Below are 21,430 nucleotides of genomic sequence, written 5' to 3' on the forward strand. Positions count from 1 at the left end.
GGAGCTCCTTCGCTGAGTGACAGAGCTCCGGGAGGGGGAGAGTAGGTTGAAGAGTATCAGGGGGTGTGAGAGAGAGATGGACTACTGGAGCCGCACCCTGCCTTCCCCGGGACAGGCCCAACAGGCAGACAGGTGTGTGTGTGTGACACCAGGATTCCCTGTCCGCTTTCTGCCTGGCTGAACACGGCGACTTAAGGGACAGAGGGCAATGGCAACAAGTTCCTGCCCAGACACCTCATCTCTGTGACCGCCCCACCTTCACATCTGCCCTTGCATAACAGGTACCAGGCTCTTCAAGGGGAACCAAGTAATAATGAGGACGATGGTTCATCTAGCTTGGAGGTCTTGCCAAGGTTAAGTCAGCCTACACTCTGCACCAAAACTCCTCACATAAAGAAGAAAAGACAGGTCATTGTCACAGGAGACTCCCTTCTAAAGGGAAGAGAAGGTCCACTATACAGACTTGACCCACTTCTTAGGGGAGTCTGATGTGGAGAGAAAACTTCCTACCCTGGTACGGCCCTTGGATTATTATCCATTACTGATTTTTCAGGTAGGCAGAGATGAAGCTGCAACAAAAAGTCCGAGGACAGTCAAAAGGGACTTCAGGGCCTTGAGATAACTGCTTAAGGGATCATGACCACAAGTAGTGTTCTCCCTAATCATTCCATTTGCAGGAGTGGAAGAAACAGGAAGAGCCAGCAGATCAATACCTGGCTCCAAGCCTGGTGTCACTGTCAGAATTTTTTTGAGCATCGGTTGGTCTACATGACACCAGGCCTGCTGGAGACAGATGAGGTACACCTGTCTCAAAAGGGGAAAAGAATCTTTGCATGTGAGTTAGCTGGGCTCACTGAAAGAGCTTTAACTAGATTTGAAGGGGGAAAGGGATAAAACGAGGTTCACTAGAGATAAGCCTGGGGGCGGCACACCCATGTTTGAGGGATGGTGTGCTAATGAGGTCCTTTGGTCTGCTATCTCAAAGGACGTAGGGGATGGAGATCCATGAGGCAAAGGCTCAAGGGTTATCGATATGCTAAAAACCACAGAAGTGCCTGAGAATGGTCACGCAGTGTTCAGGACTTCTCTCCCAAAAAAGAAGATGGGATCAATAGCCCAACTGAAGAGTATCTACACCAATGCACACAGCATGGGCAGCAAACAGGAGCAGCTGGAAGCCAGAAATGTGCAGCTAGAAAACTATGATCCAGTTGCCATCACAGAAACATGGTGGGATGACTCACACAAGGGGAGTGCTGTAATGGATAGCTGTAAACTCTTCAGAAGGGACGGGCAAGGAAGGAGAGGGGGTGGGGTAGCCCTGCATGTTAGGGAGTGTTTTCGCTGTCTAGAGCTTGATAATGGTAACAATAGGGTTGAGGGTTTATGGGTAAGAATCAGGGGGAAGGCCAAAAGGTAGATATCATGGTGGGAGTCTGTTATGGACCACCCACCCAGGATGAAGAGGCAGATGAAATGTTCTGTAAGCAGCTGGGAGAAGCCTCTCAATCACTGGCCCTTGTTCTCATGGGGGACTTCAACTTACCAGATGTCTGCAGAGAGGAAACAGTGTAGGAGGTACCTGCAGTGTGTGGAAGATAACCTCCTGACACAGCTGTGAGGGACCCAACTAGGGAAGGCACCCCTCTGGACCTGTTGTTCGTGAACAGAGAATGACTTGTGGGTGATGTGATAGCTGCAGGTCATCTTGGGCACCGTAATCACAAAATGGGAGGTTTTGATTCTTGGAGAAGGAGGGAGGTTAGCAGAATTGCCACCTTGCATTTCCAGAGGGCAGACTTTGGCCTGTTCAGGAGTCTGGTTGACAGAGTCCCTTGGGAGGCAGTCCTGAGGGGCAAAAGAGTCCAGGAAGGCTGGACATTTTTCAGGAAGGAAATCTTAAAGGAGCAGGAGCAGGCTGTTTCCATGCGCCAAAAGATGAGCCAACAACAAAGGTGGCCAGCCTGGCTGAACAGAGAGCTTTATCTGGAACTCAGGAAAAAAAAGGGAGTTAATAAACTTTGGAAGAAGGGGCAGACAATTCAGAAGGACTACAGAGATGTCATGAGGTTATCCAGAGAGAAAATTAGAAGCTCCAAAGCCCAACTAGAACTTAATCCAGCTACTGACATAAAAGACAACAAAAAAATGTTTCTAAAAATGCATTAGCAACAAAAGGAGGTCTAAGGAGAATCTCCATCCTTTGTGGGATGCAGGAGGAAACAGTGACGAAGGATGAGGAAAAGGCTGAGGTGCTTAATGCCTTCTTTGCCTCAGTCTTAATAGTAAGACCAGTTGGTCTCTGGGTACCAGCCCCCTGAGAAGAAAGACAGGGACAGGGAGCAGAATGAAGACTCCGTAATCCAAAGGTTAGCAACCTGCTACATCACTTAAAACACACAGAAGTCTATGGGCTCGGACAGGATCCATCCAAGGGTACTGAAGGAGCTGGCGGAAGTGCTCACAAAGCCACTTTCAATCATTTATCATTGGGTCCCAGTTGGTTGGAGGGTAGCTAATGTGATGCTCATCTACAAGAAGGGTCAGAAGGCAGAGCTGGAGAGCTACAGGCCTGTCAGTCTGATCTTGGTGTCAGGGAAGGTCATGGAGCAGATCATCTTGAGTGCCATCATGCAGCATGTTACAGGCAACCAGGCAACCAGGCCCAGTCAGCATGGGTTTATGAAAGGCAGGTCCTGCTTGACTAACCTGATCTCCTTCTGTGACAATGTGACCTGCTTAGTGGATGAGGATGTTGCCTATCTGGACTCTTGTAAGCCTTTTCCCCCATTTCCTAGAAAAACTGGCTGCTCATGGCTTGGATGTGTGCACTCTTAGCTGGGTAAAAAAACTGGCTGGAGCTGGCAGGTGGGGCCCTAAGACTTGTGGTGAATGGAGTTAAATCCAGTTGGTGCTGGTCACAAGTGGTGTTGCCCAGGGCTCAGTATTGGGGCCAGTTTGCTTTATTATCTTTATCCGTGATCTGGATGAGGGGATCGAGTGCACCCTCAGTACTTTTGCAGACAACACCAAGTTGGGTGTGAGTGTTGCTCTGCTCGAGGGTAGGGAGGCTCTGCAGAGAGACCTGGACAGGCTGGAGAGATGGGACAAGGCCAATTGTATGAGATTCAATGAGTCTGAGTGCCAGGTCCTGCACCTGGGTCACAACAACTCCACGTAACACTACAGGCTTGGAGCAGAGTGGCTGGAAAGCTGCCTGGTGGAAAAGGACCTGGGGGTGTTGGTTGACAGACAGCTGAATATGAGCCAGCAGTGTGCCCAGGTGGCCAAGAAGGCCAAGGGCATCCTGGCTTGTATTGGAAATAGTGTGGCCAGCAGGACTAAGGCAGTGATTGTTCCCCTGCACTCAGCACTGGTGGGACCACCCCTTGAATACTGTGTTCAGTTTTGGGTCCCTCACTACAAGAAAGACACTGAGGTGCTGGAGTGTGTCCAAAAAAGTGCAATGAAGCTGATGAAGGGCCTAAAGAACAAGTCCTGTGAGGAGTGGCTGACGGAACTGGACTTGTTTAGCCTGGAGAGAAGGAGGCTGAGAGGAGACCTTATCACTCTCTACAACCACCTGAGATGAGGCTGTAGTGAGGAGGGTGTCAGTCTCTTCTTCCAAGTAACAAGTGATAGGACAAGAGGAAACAGCCCCAAGTTGTGCCAGGGGAAGTTTAGATAGGATAGTACAGAAAATTTCTTCACAGAAAGGGTTGTCAAGCACTGGAACTGGCTGCCCAGGCAAGTGGTGGAGTCACCATCCCTGGAGGTATTTAAAAGATGTGTAGATGTGGTGCTTAGGGACACGGTTTAGTGGTGGGCTTGGTGGTGCTAGGTTAACAGTTGGACTTGATGGACTTAAAGGTCTTTTTCAACCTAAATGATTTTATGATTCTATGATTCTAATTGTCAGATTTATTTGGAGTTTTCACACCTTTCTTTGAATCAGTCTCAGAGGCAGAATATTGAACTTAGCTGTGCCCTAATATGATAATACCCATTTTGCACATCAGAAAGGCATAGCAAATAACAAAACTTAAGCAATGTCCCTTTTCCAGATGCTTACTTTGGAATAAAAGAATAATAAAAAATAAACACAAATTTTTCAGCTAGGACTGGGCACTGCAGCTTCTCACACATCTTAACTTCTGTGCATTATCAGAGAAGGCTCTTCAGATACCATGAACAGAGACTACATGGAGACCTGTATTGCTTTTCACTGAGATTGTAAATCCCATCACACATATAGTTGGACAGATAGTTGCTTTTCAGTATGCCTTCCTGTATAAATGTAATCACAAAGAAGACTGAGGAACAGATTGCCCTTTGGAACAGATGGGGAGTAGGTCCCTATTCTGATAGAGCAAACTCTTCTCTCACAATGGAATATTCCCTGGAAAAAATTGTGAGGATATATGATTGTACCAGATTAGTGCCCCAAGATGTAATGATTTCCACCTTCCATTTGCAATGATGTCCTTAAGAGGGATGAATCAGGTCTTTCAGATATCTGTCCAATGTAAAAAATAAAAAATACTAGGTCTGTTTTCAAGGGAGTTTGGAAGTCAGGCCAGCTAGGATAATCAGACAACACAGTCTGAAAGTTAAGTACACTTTAACTTTCTAACATCTTTATCCAAAGATCTGAGTATAGCTTATTTTTAAATGAAAGATGGAGATTCACTTCACTGGAAATAAATGCAACCTGAAGTCCTGGCACTGCACTTCATTCTCCATCCCTACCTCCAATGTAAAAATAACTTCTTAATTTCATCCAGAAGTTTTTGTGCAGGTCTTTTTCTTCTTCCTTCAGCAGCTATCAATCAAAAGTCATATTGTTTGCTGAGAGCATAAATTAGTGACTGGAATCAAATACAAAGCACTGGTCTGTTAAAAGTCCAGGTGGAGCTGACTGAAGGTGTGCAAAATAAAAGAATTACAGGAAAGAAGGGAATGTCTATGTGAGAGAAAACATATCATTAGGGACGGACAATAATTGTTCCATGGTTATAAAGAAAATGGGATTTTGAACACATACCCATTGAGATGTTGTACAGTATACAGTAATGACTTAGAAAGGCAACGTTACAGTTCTGGGTCACATAGGGAGGTCATTTATGCTGTTCTGCTTAGCCCTGATGAGGTCAGAGTGGTAATGTTGTTCCTGGGTTTGGATGCCATACTTCAGGGAGCAGATAAACAGATGGGATATAATCAGGACTGGGGAGACATACAGAATTTAAATGATACATGCTCAGTATTCACGGAGAATAATTAAAAGGTAAAACTATCTGTTAAAATTGCTCTTCACAAAACTGTTTTTTATAGGTCCTCTACTGAGTTGCAGTGCTTTTTGTTATTACAACTCTGCAGTAACCCACAACTTCTCTGCCTTCTGTGGGGGACTTTCAGCAGTCACCACACGTGTACTGTTTGTAGGAATTCTCCGTAAGCAGGATCCAGGATGCATCATGAGAAACTGGCAGACCTCAGTATGTTCTTAAAAATCAGCTGGACTACAAATACGTAAATAATTAATAGATGAATATGAATTTCAAAACCTTTCTCTTCAAATTATTGCATACTTGCTTTAGGGTACACATCAATGTATTTGATACAGAACCACTTCACAGATTATCTGTCAATCTATCACAGAAAAAACAGTTGTTGAAGACACAGAAATCAGCTAAAGTACACAAGGCTAAGAATACATTTCTATTTTTAAGAATGTTTATAGCCACTTTAATTGTATTAAAAACCTGACACGTTTATTTTTCATTCAAGGACAGTTCTAAGAAGAAGTAGCAAGGAGGGCAAGACCTGTAAATAATATTGGTATAAATATACTGCACTGGCACAGCTGAAAGTTTTCCATTACTTAGGAAAAGGTCACTAGACCTATTGAACATGTTTAGACTACCCATGCTGCTTAAAACATGACAGAAATAGCTTTACCATTTAGCATCTGACACAAATACAAACCGAAGTCTTTAGCAAACAGGTATGCCTACCTACTTTTGGGGTGTTTTCCTGACAGAGAGCTCACTGTCATACATTCACTGCCAGGGAGCCACAGTTTTCTTTGAGCTTTTCTTAATTAATATGAATTCATAAATTTTGCACATGCCAAAATTATTTTCCCTTACAATTCCTATAACCATAACCAATATGAAAACAACTCTTGTTTTTAAAATACAAATGACTTTATTTAAAAATTACAGTGTCTCATATTTGCACATTGTAGTTTTTTGCTGTTCCTAATTTTATACATTTAATGAGCAAGAGTTTCAAAACTGACCAGTGATTTTGAACAGCTTCCTATTTTGGATGTTCAACATGAAGATATTTGAAAAGGACAAATTTTCAGAAGGACAGTGTTCAGTATTTTCTAAAATTCAGCATGTCAGTGTAATCACTGCAAAATTGAGGCACCCAGTATTACCAGACACTTTTTTCTATTCAAAGGCTCCATAAACCCCCCTGCATTCTCTCCCCAGAGAAGTGCATCAGTAGAAATCACTTTTCTGCCCAGCAGATTTTCCCTCTCATGTTTCCCCTGGCTGTCAAGAGACAATTGTTCTTTCCACAGTGTAACAGCAGATCCTCATGTAACTGCCACTGTTTAGAATTTCCATCTACCAGCTATGTAATTAGAGAGAAATCTGGCTGTATAACTCCTTCTCCAAAATGATACATTAACCTTACCCGAAGCCCTGTAAAATCTGCCAGAAAAGTTTAACTGGTTTTTACAGATGTTATATCAGGTGTTTATTAGCCATTCCATTTAGAAGAAAACAAGAAGCTGAGAAATGTTTAAAACCTAGCACAGCTATCAATTTATCCAAAGTGGGAAATCTGAGGAGATGCTGGAAGGCAAACATAACATGTTTTATGCACTCTCAACTCTCCAAAATGTATTTCCACAAATTTAAGCTGACTTTTGAATATTCTGGCTTTTGTGGTATTTCTTGTTTCCTTCTTTACAGTGTTCTGGGCCTCATTTTTAGGCAAAGTATTTAGTACCTTTATGTCCTTAACTACAAGCACTTAAATTATTTGAAACATCTTTTTGTCATAAAAACCCCTCTTTGGGGCCTTTTCCATGTAGTCATTTGCACAGCTAACCTGACAAAAATCATACATGTCCAAGAGTATGAAAACTCAGAAAAGTGAATTCACTTATGAGAAATCTTTGCAGCATTTTCACTTATCCATTTGTTTTCTGGTCTGCTGCACCTCTTGGGGAACTTGCTCTCCCAGGTTCTCTGCACTGCATTAACCCTGTAGTTGGACTCATTCAGAAAACAGAAAAGTGGTTTCTGAGGGAGGGAACTGGTGAGGAGCAAAAATCATAGAGGAAACTGACTCTGGCCAGGATGGTGATTTGGTTGCTGCTCACTTCTTACAAGAAGCATCTGGATGGAGGCATGCTCAAAGCCTTGAGCAAGTCCTGTGAGGTGACCTGTGTGATACATTGCTTTTCTCACCCTGGAAATCCTCCCTACCCTCAAAGCTCTACAGGGCAGCAAGCAAAGGTTATTTTATAACATTCTGGTTGTGACAATATTGTCCACCTCCTCCAGCAAACCAGTTATTAGTGCTGCCACGCTTTGGGCAGGAGGCTCTCCGGCCAGAGACGTGCTGCTGTGCCACTGTGGGTCCCGTTCCCGACAGTGTTCCCAGCGGCATGGGTCAGCCCTTCCCAGCAGAGCCAGCCACCCTCATCAGGATCAGGGTGCTTGCCGACAAAGCAACCAGAGGAACAGAGGACGGAAAAAGCTTTCTGCGCCAACCAAGCCCCATGTTGTCACTGTTTCCCCCCACTCTCTATGCAAGAGGTGTATCTCAAGCAACTTGTAGCTGGAGGCTGCTATGAACAGCTCTAACAAAGCTTAGTTTCTACATACACTGCTTCAGTATAAAAAGTTCAGACTAACGATTTAAGCAGAATTTTGTCTTTATATTTGATGCTTTTTCATACACTATACTAATTTCCTAGCAAACATCATATTGTCATGAAGAGATGTTCTCCCTCTTTCCATATTTCAAGCGACGTTTTAAAAAATACAAAAATTATCTATGGATTTTGACAGCCTGAAACTACATTCAAATGTTGGGAGGAATGAATTACCAAGACCAGACTGATTACAAATGGCGGCAGCAATTGCAAACAACAGATAATTTATTAGCCCAGCATGGAGGACAATGAAAGAACGCTTCCATGGTTAAAAAAAATAATCCAAAGGACAGTGAACCCATTGAACAATGTTTATAGTTACTATTGCTACAGTATATAAGCATCTCAGTTATAATACATATCCAGCAGAGACATAATACAAGCTTTGTAAGTCAATTTTTCCATTCTTTCAGAGGAAGGAACTCCAGAGAACCAAACTGTGTTTCAGACGTGTATTAGACTTCCTAAACACAGTAAAGAGAGTAGATCCCACCTGACCAACCATGGATCCCCTCACCAGGCTCCAACTAAACAGTTGTGGGACCTACATTTGGCAGTGCCCCAAATGGCAGCACTTGCCTCTGTGCCAGACGGTACATCACTTCGACGTGGCTTGAATAGCACCTATATTAGCACAACCAATGTGACAGACTGGGTACCTCGACTGGTACCTCGACTGGGTACCAGTTCTGCCTCCATCTCTGACGGCTAACTGTTTTCTCCTTCAGAAGACTAGATTACTTGCATTAAGGATTTAGGAGCTCAAAATAACCCGCCTATGAGTATATATGTTGTAAAATCACGTACTCTTACAGGCAATGTAACTAATCAAAAATTAAGTATGTCAATAAACAACAAATACATATAAATGTATCAAGAAGCAATATCTACATGCTTGCATTTGGCAAGGCAGACCTAAACTAAAAAAATACCAAGTTTTTTATTGTCTGCTCTGTTGAGGCAGTTAGATGGTCTCTTACATTTTCACTCTTCAATAACAATGGGGATAAACAAAATGCAAGGTGTGTCTCCACTCTCACACCTGTAGTCTCCTTCTATTCTCCCTAATTCTTTTTCCCCTTCTATAAAAAAGTACAGGAGATGGCACACCTTCACACTTTATCAAGCACATTATCCAAATTTGTCCCTTTCATTCTTTTCTGGGACAGGTAGGGTAACAAACCAGTCTGACTTTGCAAATCCATGTATGTCTTTGTTCACAGGTATTTAAACTGATACAAGGAGGCGTCCAAGTCCCCAGATGCCATCTCAGATAAGAAAAAAGAAATGTGTTTCTTGTAGAGAAGATGTAGGCCAACAAATCTGGATCTACTTAAACAGTGATACATTAATTTGGGAACTAATTGTAGTAAGAATCCCTCATCCTGTATGGAACTCTGCTTTCCAAATAATAAACATCCTCTGAGAATTACCCTAACTGCATAGCACGAGCAAACTTTCCAATGCTAGCTGCCTGAAAGTATGGCAGAATCATAAGTTTCCTGGCAAGAAAAGTATCTGAATATGATAAAACCACAGTTGCAAATGGTATTAGGAGATACTGGAAGAATTAAAAATTAGATCTTTCTTTGTTGTGTTCACCGCATCGACTCTGTGTTCCATATGAGTGTTTAAAAGCCTTTAGCACTGCCATGCACAAAACTGCCCTTGGAAAACTTTGGGGAAAATCTGGCCATTCCCCCTCAGAAACATTTATTTCTGAAACAGGTATCTATACAAACAACAGGTTTCCATGCAGACAGACTACTTAAGGAGAAATTCCCAGCTGTTCACTATACAGGTCTCACACCAGCCTTCCTGTGTAGGGTTTCACCAAAGTAAATGGCAAATGCCAAGCACACCACATTTTTAGGAACCCTCTTATCTATTGAGCCACCTGACTTTCAGATGAAGTGGCAACCTCACTGTGAACTCCCACAAAGAACCGACAGGAGGACAGCAGATGAGGCTTCCTAAAGTGTGAATGTACCAGAACTGACAGAGAAACAGATGGGCAACATCGGACACTGAAACCTCTGTGGAAAGTCTTGTAAGTGGCTCTCTTCATTACTATCTTATGCTGATACAGAACATTTGCCTTTTTTTTTTTTTTTTTTTTTTTTCTGAAACTGGTCCCAAGCTCAGAATAAGAACACAGCAGAACAAAGGCAGAGGCTTTTGTTCTTTATCCTGTTGGTAAGTGGTACCATTCTGTGGAGATGTTTTTTGGGGGCTTTTTTTTCTCACCACATCAAAATCTTAAGAAAAAGTAAGTTAGTTCTTAAAAAAAAAAAATCTATTAGAAAAGAATTTGTTCCCAATAGACAACCTGGAATATTAGTTACAGATGTCATAAAACTTTTTCTGCTTTACTACTAACTCCAGTGAAGCAGTTGACAGTGTGTTTTGAACATACACTCAAAAATATGAAATAATATTTGGCAATAGCTATAAAGGAGCAGATTCTGAAGAGCACATTACTGCACAAGCAGTCAATCAACAAGGGTCAGTGAAGCCATTTTTGGAATGAATTACTTGTGAACTATTCAACTGACCAAAAGGTAAATATGCAGGGCGTTCTTAGAGTATTATTTTTTAAATGGAGTAAAAGAACAAGGTTCATCGTAAGTAATCTTAATATGGGATGTTGCAATACATGTGGTAATTTTGGTCTTCTGCATTGTTTGGCTATCAGTCACAATATCACATTTCATTCTGAACTGTCCTCAGGATAAATAATAATACATGTAGAAAATAAGATATCCAGTAAGTATGCAATATTACCTTCCATTTGAGAAGGGCAAATGAGTTTAATGAACTTAAGGATAAGCCACTTGCTGGATATTTCATATTAAAAGACAATTTCAACTGCAATGAAGAGATTGCTTTTGTTTATAATTTAGGGAGGAGCTACAGCAAAACAGTTTCAGCCTTCTAAGGTCCAAAAGAAGGCAGCAATTCAGATTTTTACTACTCTTCCAAAATTCTAGAAACCTCACATGCTTTTATACTTGCAGCTTTTATGTGTCCCCATGGCTCTTTGGGGACATATAGGTTGATCAGACAGTTATGCAGTTCTACACGTATTTCTATCAAGTTTTGAAACATGTTCTTTTATTTACAAAAAAATGCAGTCAGAGCTCCAGATTAAGAATAATTTGGTATCTATCAATTATATTTGATAATCCAAATACTCTTAACTGTCAAAACCTTACAGGTTTTTTTGGTCAGACAATAAATTAATGATGTTCCAAGATCACTCAACCCTGCGTTGTTTTAAATGCAAAAGAAAGAAGCTATACACATTCACTGTGGCATCTGCCCATATTACTGGTGACTTTTCCATTACTCTTCCAATATGGCAGTGCATACCTCTGACCGTCATCCATGGAGGTGATTGGCTGTGGTAATTTTCAAGCTATGAATCCAGTCCCTTCTCCTCCTCTGACATGGACACAGGGAACGCAACACAGGAGATCCAAGTGACAGACAATTATTAAGAGTAACAAGGAGCTATTCAGAGGGGAAAGGCAGAAGGCTGGACTGAAGTTCCCTCTGGGCTGGATTTGGCCCACAAAACATAGTCTGGATGATGCCAGAATGAAAGGGTAAATTTCATAAGGAGTAGCTCCTGAGACATATGAAATCTTAGTAGCCAAAGACTGAAAAATTGTAATAACTACAGTGTGAGCACTGTACAAGAAGAAAGTGCCTGCCAAATTCACGTTCTGATGCCAGAAATTTGGAAAATCATGAAAATCTGAAAACAAAATTTGAAAAAGCAAAAATATGGTCATTTTAAAGTTATGGGAACAGGCCTACTGACTGTAGGATTGTTGCTAACAACATTCTCAGAGCAAAAGCAAGAATTGCAAAAATTACTCTTAATTCACTTATTGTGGTACGGGGAAGCATCTTTTCATAATCAAGTGGGACATAAAGCCAAATGTATGCACATAACCTTCAAAAGAATGATTAAACTGATTCTCAAATAAATGTTTGTCAAGGATCTATATTTATAAAAGATGAAAAAAAAAAGTGCAAGTTCAGATGAAAACAAGCAATTCTTTCTTTTTTATTACCACCTGTCATAAATCAGGTTTTGGACAAGGACAGTTATGCTGCTGCTGGCAACCCCTAATTTACTCCTGGGTATGAAAGTATAAAAGGTACCAACTCTGGAAATTAATACACTCCTGAAAACAAAGACTGTCTCACATGTTGAGCCTTCTGCACATTCACGCATGGGAACAAACACTTGGCAGAAAACCCTGTGCTTGACCTATGACTCTCAGGAATCAGAGAGTGACCATGACATTGGCAAAAAGCCATCCTCCAGAGCCTCGGGAGAACACACAGTTTCCCTGTGGAATCTAAGATCTCTTGTCAACATACATGCATCTCCCCAGGGCCATAAAAGTGAGGCAGTAAACGAAAACAACTGAAAGAAACAGGTCTGCTTGGCAGAGATGAGGAGAAGTTTCACTGGCTAGTGGTACCTTCAGGTTATGCAATGCCATGCCGGGCACAATGCTCCTTATTCTAGAAGAGGCAAAACATTGCACAAGGTGGCCCCGCTTCACCCAGACATCCCCCCTCCCCAGCACACCAGACACTATACCGTGCCTTAAAAACACTTTGGCAGAGAAAATTTCCTTTTTGAGTTAAGAAGAGCAACAGGTAAAAATACATTGAGAGAGAGAACTCGGCAAGTTGCTGAGCATGCAATTCCATGCAAATCTACAGGGAAGGCCAACCTGAAGGTTGTCTGAAGACAGGGATGCAGTTGGCCAACATGAGGGTCAGGAGTTGGATTGCTGCTGCTGCAGCTACACAGATCCACAGCCCAGAACTCACTGGCCAGATGGCCACAAGTCTGTTCCTCTAGAAAGCAGCCCTAGTGTGACAGGCATGGGAAAAGACCCTTTCCTCCAGTCTTTGCACAGATTTGATGCCTAAATCCTGTCCTAAGAAGAAAACCTTGTCCTACCTTCTATGTTCATCCCAGTGTCACCAGTTCATTTCTAAGACTGCATCTTTTTCTAGTCTTACACATTTATTTACATGCCTCTTATTGCTACTCCTACTTCTCCATGACACCTGGCCACTGTGGCAAGCATTCTTCTTTCCCAAAGTTCCTTTAAATTTAGCCTTCTCCCATGTTACGTGACAGAGAAATGTATTTATGCTTTTTCTGAATAACTCAGTAACATTTGCTATGCCAATGTCTGTTCCAGGATTGAAACATCTAATCATGTCAGGTTTATTCATCAGTTCATAGCAAAATGGAGAGGACAGAAGGATATTTGAACCCTACCTTTCTTCCACTTCTGGCATACAGATAAAGGCATATATTCACTGACTTCACTTGTCTATGAAAATGTCATCCAGTTGAAAACCTGTCCCACATAGTTAATAAATGGAAAAACCTTTTGATATGCAAAACAAATCAGTTCTCTAGATGAAGAAGAAAACTTTCAGAGCAGGATGACCTCTGACAGGAAAAAGTACAAGAAGAGCATCCTCTGAACTGCAACATAATAAACTTGTAACTTACATAAATTCTCTTGTCACATGAACAAATCAATAGTGGTACTAACAAATGAACAGCAGCAGCATGAAAATTAAGTACATCAGTGAACAAACGGATTGCAAAATGAAATGCAGGGAAGGTTAAAAAAAAAAAGAAAAAAGTCTTATAATTAAAACATTCTGCCTCCTTCCCTGAATACTTCCTCTCCCCTAACTGGCAATCCCCTACCAAAATTCATCCTTGGAAGTGCTGGCAGAGGCAGGGTGTGGACCAGATTCAGAGGCACAGGTTTTATCACTACATCTTCCAATTCCACGGAGATGACACAATACTAAAAGTTGTCCACCACAGTTATACTATTGCTTAGTCATCAATAAGGCTAGAGGCTGAATGATGGTTTCAGTTTTGGCAGTGTAGACCAACCTCAGGAATTGAGGCTGGGTTTGACTTGGAAACAGAGAAATGTATTTCTAGTCCATACCTCCCACATATGTTACAAATGTGCATCTAGCATAAACGCCTGGGATGAGAACCTTGTGCTAAAGGCAAAATTCTCATCGATTTCCCTAAGTTTGCAGCCCTGAGTTACAAAAGTAAGCAAAAAGGGGAAAATCTTTTGCTTGTTAACCAGACTATTCAGTTTTTCAGTATGCTCTCAAGTCTAACATATGTAGCCATCATACTCAAAACCCCTTCTCTTTCTGGCTTATCAAGGGAAATGCAGTTCAACTGCACACGGAAGATAAACCATGGGACTGAACAATTCAGTGTGTCCCCTGCTCTTAGCTCTCTCCAAATTCCAGGGTGCAGTAGTACCTCCTAAATCCTGCTCCTGGGAACATGCCACAGATGCTCCTCAGCTGCTGGGACAATACTGGAGCATATTCCCTCACCCTGCAATGAAGGGAGCCCTGGCACACACACACCGCTCAGTCCAGGGCAGCTACAGCCACCACAGGAAACTGGTGGATAGACATCAGTGGGAAGAGACTGTGCCCTGAAACACCCCATCGTGTCATGCACTGTAATTGCAGGGGACCGAACTGGAATGGGAAGATATGGAGAGCCTACAGACAGGAAAGATTCGCACGAACGGACAGATTTCAGAAGGCATGTCAGTAAAAGCTCTCTTGAATACCTAAAACTGTTTTAAATTCCTGGTCCTTTTACAGTAAGGAGACCTGGATTCTTAATTTAAACAGATTACAATTGAAGGACTAATGCATCAAAAAAAAAAAAAAAAGTATCTTTTGGATACTTTTATCCCTCAGATTTCTCTGAAAGCAATGTACAGTCAGGTTTTTCCTCAGCTCACAGCAGTGCAAGATCAGCCCTAAATTAGAAGAGTATGATTTATCCTTCAGAGGAGATACTTTTTCAGACAAATGGCATTTGGTCCTGTGAGAATAGGTGTGATGTTGCCAGTTGTGCCATCTGAATTACATCAGGTCTCAAGCTGAACGGAGCCCAAATAAGATCATGAATATAAAGATTTCTTTCATCGTGTTTGTTTAGCTGTGCAGTCACGTCACCATTGACTGTCTGCGTGCTGTCTGTGAGCATAGAACAAATTATGAACTTGAATCTCTCTCTCTATTCATCTCTACGCTAGGTCTCTACCGAAAAAAAAAAAAAAAAAAAAAAATGTATTTATCTTGTGAAAACACTGGTCCTCTGATCTGAGTTACAGAAATGTAGGCATATTATACCTTCGATGCAGTCCTGGTTTTGCTTTAAGTTTTTATGGTAATGTCCAATAGTACAAAATGAGTCATGTTTCAATGCAAACAAAGACTATTCCAAGGAGTTCAAACAGACAAGATACTATACAAGGGACGAAGTGTTCCCCTAACTTTAAAAGGGTTTGGATGGATAAAAGGCTTAAGCCAACATGCACTAGCATCAACAGCAATATGGTGCCAGTGGCTATCATTTAACAATGATTTTTAGAAAAACAAAACTTCTTGATGAGAACCTCTATTTTTTTAAGAACATGCAGTCAACAATATCTATAACTGATGTGATAGTAATGACCCCATCAAGTCTGGCAGCGGGTTCTAGGCACACCAAACAAGCACTCCAGCAAATTATCAATTTGGGGACCCTGGACACTGCTTATCTACATTTTCTCTCCAGCTTTGAGGGGTTTTGTTGATCCTGCTCTTTCAGACTTAAGAGCCAGTTTATTTTCTGCAGTGTGAGTGGATGCTGTGTTTTGGTAGCGTATGAAATGGCTCCAGAGTACTTAGCATAAACGGGTTTTGAGAACACTATGCTAGGCAGAATATGGTATCTCAAAGCAATTAATCTGTTTATTCATACTCAGTTATCTTTTCTTTTGCTTTTTTTTTTCTTCCACAACTCTTCCACTCACTGCTGTCCAAGGAAGCTATGAAAAGCATAAAACACAAGACAGCAAAAGCAGTGCTAAACCAGCAGTTCCCAGCTTCCTCTGATAGAGTCCACTTGCCTGTTACTGCTACAGCTCAATGGCTGAAGACTTTCAACAGCTTCCCAAGCTGTGGCTTCATCTCCTACCACCCAGCCCACCTGTAACAATGAAGACGATTAGCTTCACTGCCTCCCTGAACTGTATAGCCTGGCCGACCTCCAACAAGATCAAAAACTTGGAAAGGGAGATGGCTGTTGCCTCTCATAGGCAGAAACTAACAGAATAAACAGTCTAGGTGAGACACGATGCTCCACCACACAGCCCTAGTGGGCCACGGCTCCTTCCTTGTATAGCGCTCTCCTCAAAGAACCAGCTGCCTTGGCAGGGAGCATCACTGAAGGACTCAGTAAATGGACTCATAAATTGGGTTATGACAGAAACGCAAAAGTTGAGGCTTGTACAGCCAACCTTCTGTACCCCAATGGCACACAACTCTCACTAGAACAACTGCTGCGTGCTTCAGGCTATTGCCTAGCATCTGACTGCCAGCCCGCATCCATCAGAGCAGCTTTTCAGTGCCACCTTTCCAAATGCACAATCATTACCCGCAGCAGACACCTGAAAGAACCCAACACCTATGGCAGGAAAGTAAATGCTGAAGGTTTGAATACCTTCCTTTAGTTCTTATCCTCAAAAGTGACTTATATACACAGTAGCTTATGAAGCATTTTAGATCCCAAAAACTCACATTAGAGAAACTGCTGAAAATTCAGTTCTGTTTCACTGCAAATTAAAGGTCTCAGAAGTCTGCACGCTCTACATACTCTTAAAAAATGGGGCTTGGGTTCCCGAGTAACTTGGCCAATTCTGAAAATTTTACCCATGACCATCGTTCATTCCCCTAAACGTTAAGCTGCAGAAACCACTCCCAAAACCAAGTCTGGGAAACAAATTTGCAGTCGCTCAGGGCAGCTCAATACTTAGCCTGTTGAGTCACCATAATGACCACAGAACGGATGGATTATATGATTTTAATAGGTCAGACACCACTGTTTTTTCCTTTACAATCACACATCCTTAAAACGACTAAGAAGTAGTTAAGTCAGACACGCGTGCCCACACTCTGTTTATTTTGAAGAGTCATCACCTCTTCTCCAGATGAATGCTGTTATATTTGCACCTGACCATACTCTGCTTTTCTTCAGTCAAGGACAGGGATTGACAGATGCATGCAAACAGCCTGCTGGAATAACAGACCTAATTTTCTAAATGCAGCTTTCTTGCTCCTCTATTACACCAGCACTTTTTGTAACCATGTGAAGGAGTTAATCCTGCCCGTAACTGTGCCTGTCTTTCACAAATACAATTGAAGTTAAAGAAATTACCAACATGTAGTTCTGGTTTTAATTAAACACTGATATGATATCAGGTTGTTTTTCTGCTCTGCAGTGATGGTTGTTAAGACAATAACCCTAAAAGTCTCAAACAGACAGGCATCCCAATGTGCCGCACACTGTACAACAGCCCAGGAAGGTGGCTGTTAAAATACACTCATAGAAGAGAGAAATGAATTCTCTTCCTCCTTCTGACTTTCCTGACCACATGGAAATTTTTTTCTTCCCACCATATTTCTCATAGGACAGTTACTGGCTCTCCCCTGAAAAATCACTCTGTGAAAAATAGTATGGAAGCTAACAGTGAAACTCTGAATATGGTGTGCGATAAGTAATACCCCAGCCCTCAAACACCCCCTGCGTGATTTCTGCTCTGCTCCCCACTTTATGATTTTCTTCCTTCATAACTGAGCACTAATGCCTGTTGAGTGGCTTCAGCAGTGCCAGGCAGAACACCTCTTGCTCTGTTTCTCAAAAAAAATTGAACAGTGATGCAAGACACATGAAGTTCTGGCCACAATGCTGTCAGTAGGATTGTTGGTTTAGACCTCTGGAGCACCAGGATTTCTAACTGGTTTGCAGTGATGTCATATTCAAATCTGAACTGGTAGATACTACCTTAAAATAAACACTTTTGCACCAACAGCAAAATCCTGCTGATGACTGTTACCTATTTTGTCAAGTGTCCTGAGATGGTGGCCAACAGTGAGTTGAACAAGAGCAAGGAAGGGATGATATACATATAGGAAAAAAGGAAGTAACTCCATGTAGTAGGCAATAAAGGATTAAAAAAACACATCCCGTGTTTAACAGGTAACGTGACACAGCTCTGCCTCAAGAGGTCTGGGGAACCGTTTCAAGTGCTCTCCTTTCACATCATACAATAACCCTACTGGCATGACCTCTTCCAAATGGGAAATGGCACAATCTACTCAATAAAGACATCTGTTTTCTTTTCTCCTGTTATCAGTTGAGCACTACATGAAACCAAAAGAGAAGACTGTCCCTGCCCTCCTTGTCTATGTCCAAAATCTTGATCCTAAAGGGGAAAGAAGCAGTGGGGCAAGACACACTGGAGAAAACGTAACATGCAGAGTGTAGCTAACTCTGGGGCTATAAAAGAAGTGAAAGCTTAGTAATGAATCCATCTGGAGTAGGTTTTCCTCTGAAAAGCTTAACCTAGGATCACCATTGGTAGTTCTTATGCTCTAAGCTGAAACATAGGCAGTCGACAGTATGACCCAGAGAAACACACACCCAACAAGCTGGCTGAAGCAACCATCAATAATTGCTTTAACAGCTGGCTCCGCTTGGTTGTACCGCAAGTGAGGCGTGTGCCCAAGTGGCAAGTGATAATGCTACAGTGTGTGCCCAGGTGGCAAGTGACAATGCTACAGCTGGCCGATGGGGAGCGGGCAGCCTTTACCAACGCAGTCACTGCATCTCGGGTGCTCTTGCAATGATTGCCAGGCAAAGAAGTGATGTGAATAAAGCAGCAATGGGATCTTTACCTTACGGTTATTTTTCAGGAGTTTACTTAAAACACTGGGTTGATGTAGGTATGAAAACGCCACATAGCAAATTACATGAATTTGAAACATATATCTAGAATAAAAACTGAAAGTTTTGGGTTTTCCTGTGGTTTTGAGCCTGCAAGCCATTCCACACAGACAGATCTTTGTGTCCCTGACTAACCTCAGTCAACTAACTTAAACAGGGCTGTGTCTGATTAAGGTCCACATTCGCAAGCTTCAGAAAAAGCTTTGGATAAAAATTTGGTTGTTGGCCAACCCTGATTGCTGCATGTAAGTTACATCTGATAGGAGCAAAATGTGTCCGTTCATGAGAATTTACACTGAAATTTCCTTAGAGACCAGGACAGCGCTATTTTTCTTGTTGCTTTTGTAGTCATTGCCTAGGCGTAATTACCCTTTTCTTGCCAACGTCAAAGCAGAGTGGGGGAGAGGTTATTTTTCAAAAGACAGGATAAATCCCCTCGCCTCTAACTTCTGAAGGCTTCAGTTTATGACTCACTGTGTCCACAGTGAAATGAAGTTGTGATCACAACTCCAGATGTGATCCAACACACATTGAAATCAATGGGAGTCTTTCCGTTGACTTCAATGGAAGCTGGGTCACGCCCTTAGCAGACACTAGCTGTGCACATAACAAAACCACCCTCCAGTTTTGGATGGCAAAATATATGGTCAGCCTGGAAACAGCAGGGATCCATGAGGTCGGAGACTGCCTACAACAAAAAATTAATATGGGAAAAACCAACAGAGAGATGCTTCAAGTGCACCTGTCCGTGCTCTGACTCTTTCTAGCACTATCATCCCAGACGAAACTGCGTCCAGAGCAAATATTTATGAAAAATGTAAAAAGAGCAGATCTTGGCAAAAGCCAAAATTTGCCCCAGAGTGGAAAATGTAGAATAACTATTCAATCCTAAAATAAAGTTTTCAAATAAAATAAACACAAGCTTCAAGAAATGAGCTCAGTACAACTAAGAAGTTAAAAAAGGCTTGCATCAGACTTTGTGGTGCAGTTTTATGCTTGTCAAACATGAAGGTCAACCTAGGACTTCTAGAAGAAAGTAATGAGCACAGCCATTGTCAGACTCTATGTTGTATGTTAGCAGGCCACCAACAGACAGCCAACTATATGTTGCCTTTAACATTCCTCATATGGCTCCTACATGAAAACAGTAATAAAGAAAAAAAGCTCACGATGAGGGAAAGCTAAGCTTGAAAATGATACTCACAGAACAGTTTTAGGAGTGTTTTCAGACTGTCAGGGAAATGACTGAGGAAGAGCATACACTTTGGAAAGATTAAAACAATGACTGTGATGTTGGTGAGAAATCGATCATTGTCAGGGAAAAAAGCCAGAAGCAAAGAGGAATATTGATCTTTCAATAGCAAAGACCATTTAGTTCGGATGATACAGCATTTGCAGGCTCATCTTCACCTTGGCTTATATATCCCCAGGACCAATGCAGTATTACTTGAACAATTTCTAGGTGGGAGAGGTGGAGGTACAGGCAGACTGGCTACCCTCACGCTGGCAGGTATGTCTTGAGTGGTGTCTGCGAGTTACTGATGCTTGGTACCCAGAAACATCTCACTCAGGCAGGCCTCCCCGGGCTAGTCACTTCTTCCACCCAGCCTGTCAGGGCCTGAGCTTGGCAGGTTGAGGAGACGGAAAGAGGCCCTTCTTCAGTCAGCTTTTTGCTATGCTTATTTTTCAGCAAATCAAGAAATGCACAATGATGCGGGGATTTTGAGGGGTTAGTTATGGCCTAACAGGCACATACTGTATAAACTGAAACAGGGAGGCCCTGCAGGGCTGTGCAATGCGGGTGAGTACACTGCACCACAGGTAACATGCATCCTGACACCCTGCGCTCCCTTAGCACTTGCAGGAACCGAGCATGGCCAGAGAGCTTGGAAAACGTGACTCAAACTTGTTAGCAAATTGCTGGGCTAGAACCCCCACCCCGCAGCATTATTCCTGCATTTGAGTGTAATCTCTTCATTATACCCATTATAACTCACATTTTGGGCTGTACTTTTGGAGTCGTTTCCCATTCCATTTGAAAAGAATAGTTGGGAGAAAGGAATTCTCTCCAAGGGTAAAAAAACTGACAATGTTGATTGTAAATCTCTCAAGATATATCTATCTATATCTGTATACCTATATATCTATACCTATATCTCTATATCTATATATCTATTCTGTATCTCTATATCTACATCTATATATCTAATCTACATCATCTATACCTCTAGCTAATCTATATCTGTATCTATATCATCTATATCAATATCTGTATATCTATATAATCTACATCTATCTACACATCGAATCTATATCATCTATAGCTATAGCTAATCTATATCTAATCTGTACCTATATCATCTATACCATATCATCTGTACCTATATCAAACCTATATCTGTATCTAATCGATTATCCCTACCCATCACCAACTCTTACCTACCGCTCTCTCTCTTACCTCCCTCTGGGTGTCTGTACACAGGCAGCACGGATGTGAGCCATGCCGGTGACAGTTTTCCACGGTCACCTCCTCCCCGCCGCCGTCCCCCGGTCCCCCCCAAGGGCCTCCGCCGCTGCCCCGGCCAATC

The 21,430-nt window shown here is 42.1% G+C and overlaps 1 protein-coding gene across 1 annotated transcript in view; it reads left to right on the plus strand.

The window, feature by feature from the left end:
- Positions 1-1,033: 1,033 nt before the first annotated feature.
- Positions 1,034-21,430, plus strand: part of SFRP4 (secreted frizzled related protein 4) — a 31,813-nt gene continuing 11,416 nt past the window's right edge. Inside the window, exons 1-3 of the mRNA XM_026843819.1 lie at positions 1,034-1,271; positions 3,561-3,583; positions 5,865-5,869. Of these exons, the coding sequence (XP_026699620.1) occupies positions 1,034-1,271; positions 3,561-3,583; positions 5,865-5,869 (266 nt within the window). The remainder of the gene's footprint in view (positions 1,272-3,560; positions 3,584-5,864; positions 5,870-21,430) is intronic.

The sequence above is a fragment of the Athene cunicularia genome (assembly GCF_003259725.1).
Source record: "Athene cunicularia isolate RWA chromosome 2 unlocalized genomic scaffold, athCun1 chr2_part2, whole genome shotgun sequence".
Taxonomy (NCBI): Eukaryota; Metazoa; Chordata; class Aves; order Strigiformes; family Strigidae; genus Athene; species Athene cunicularia.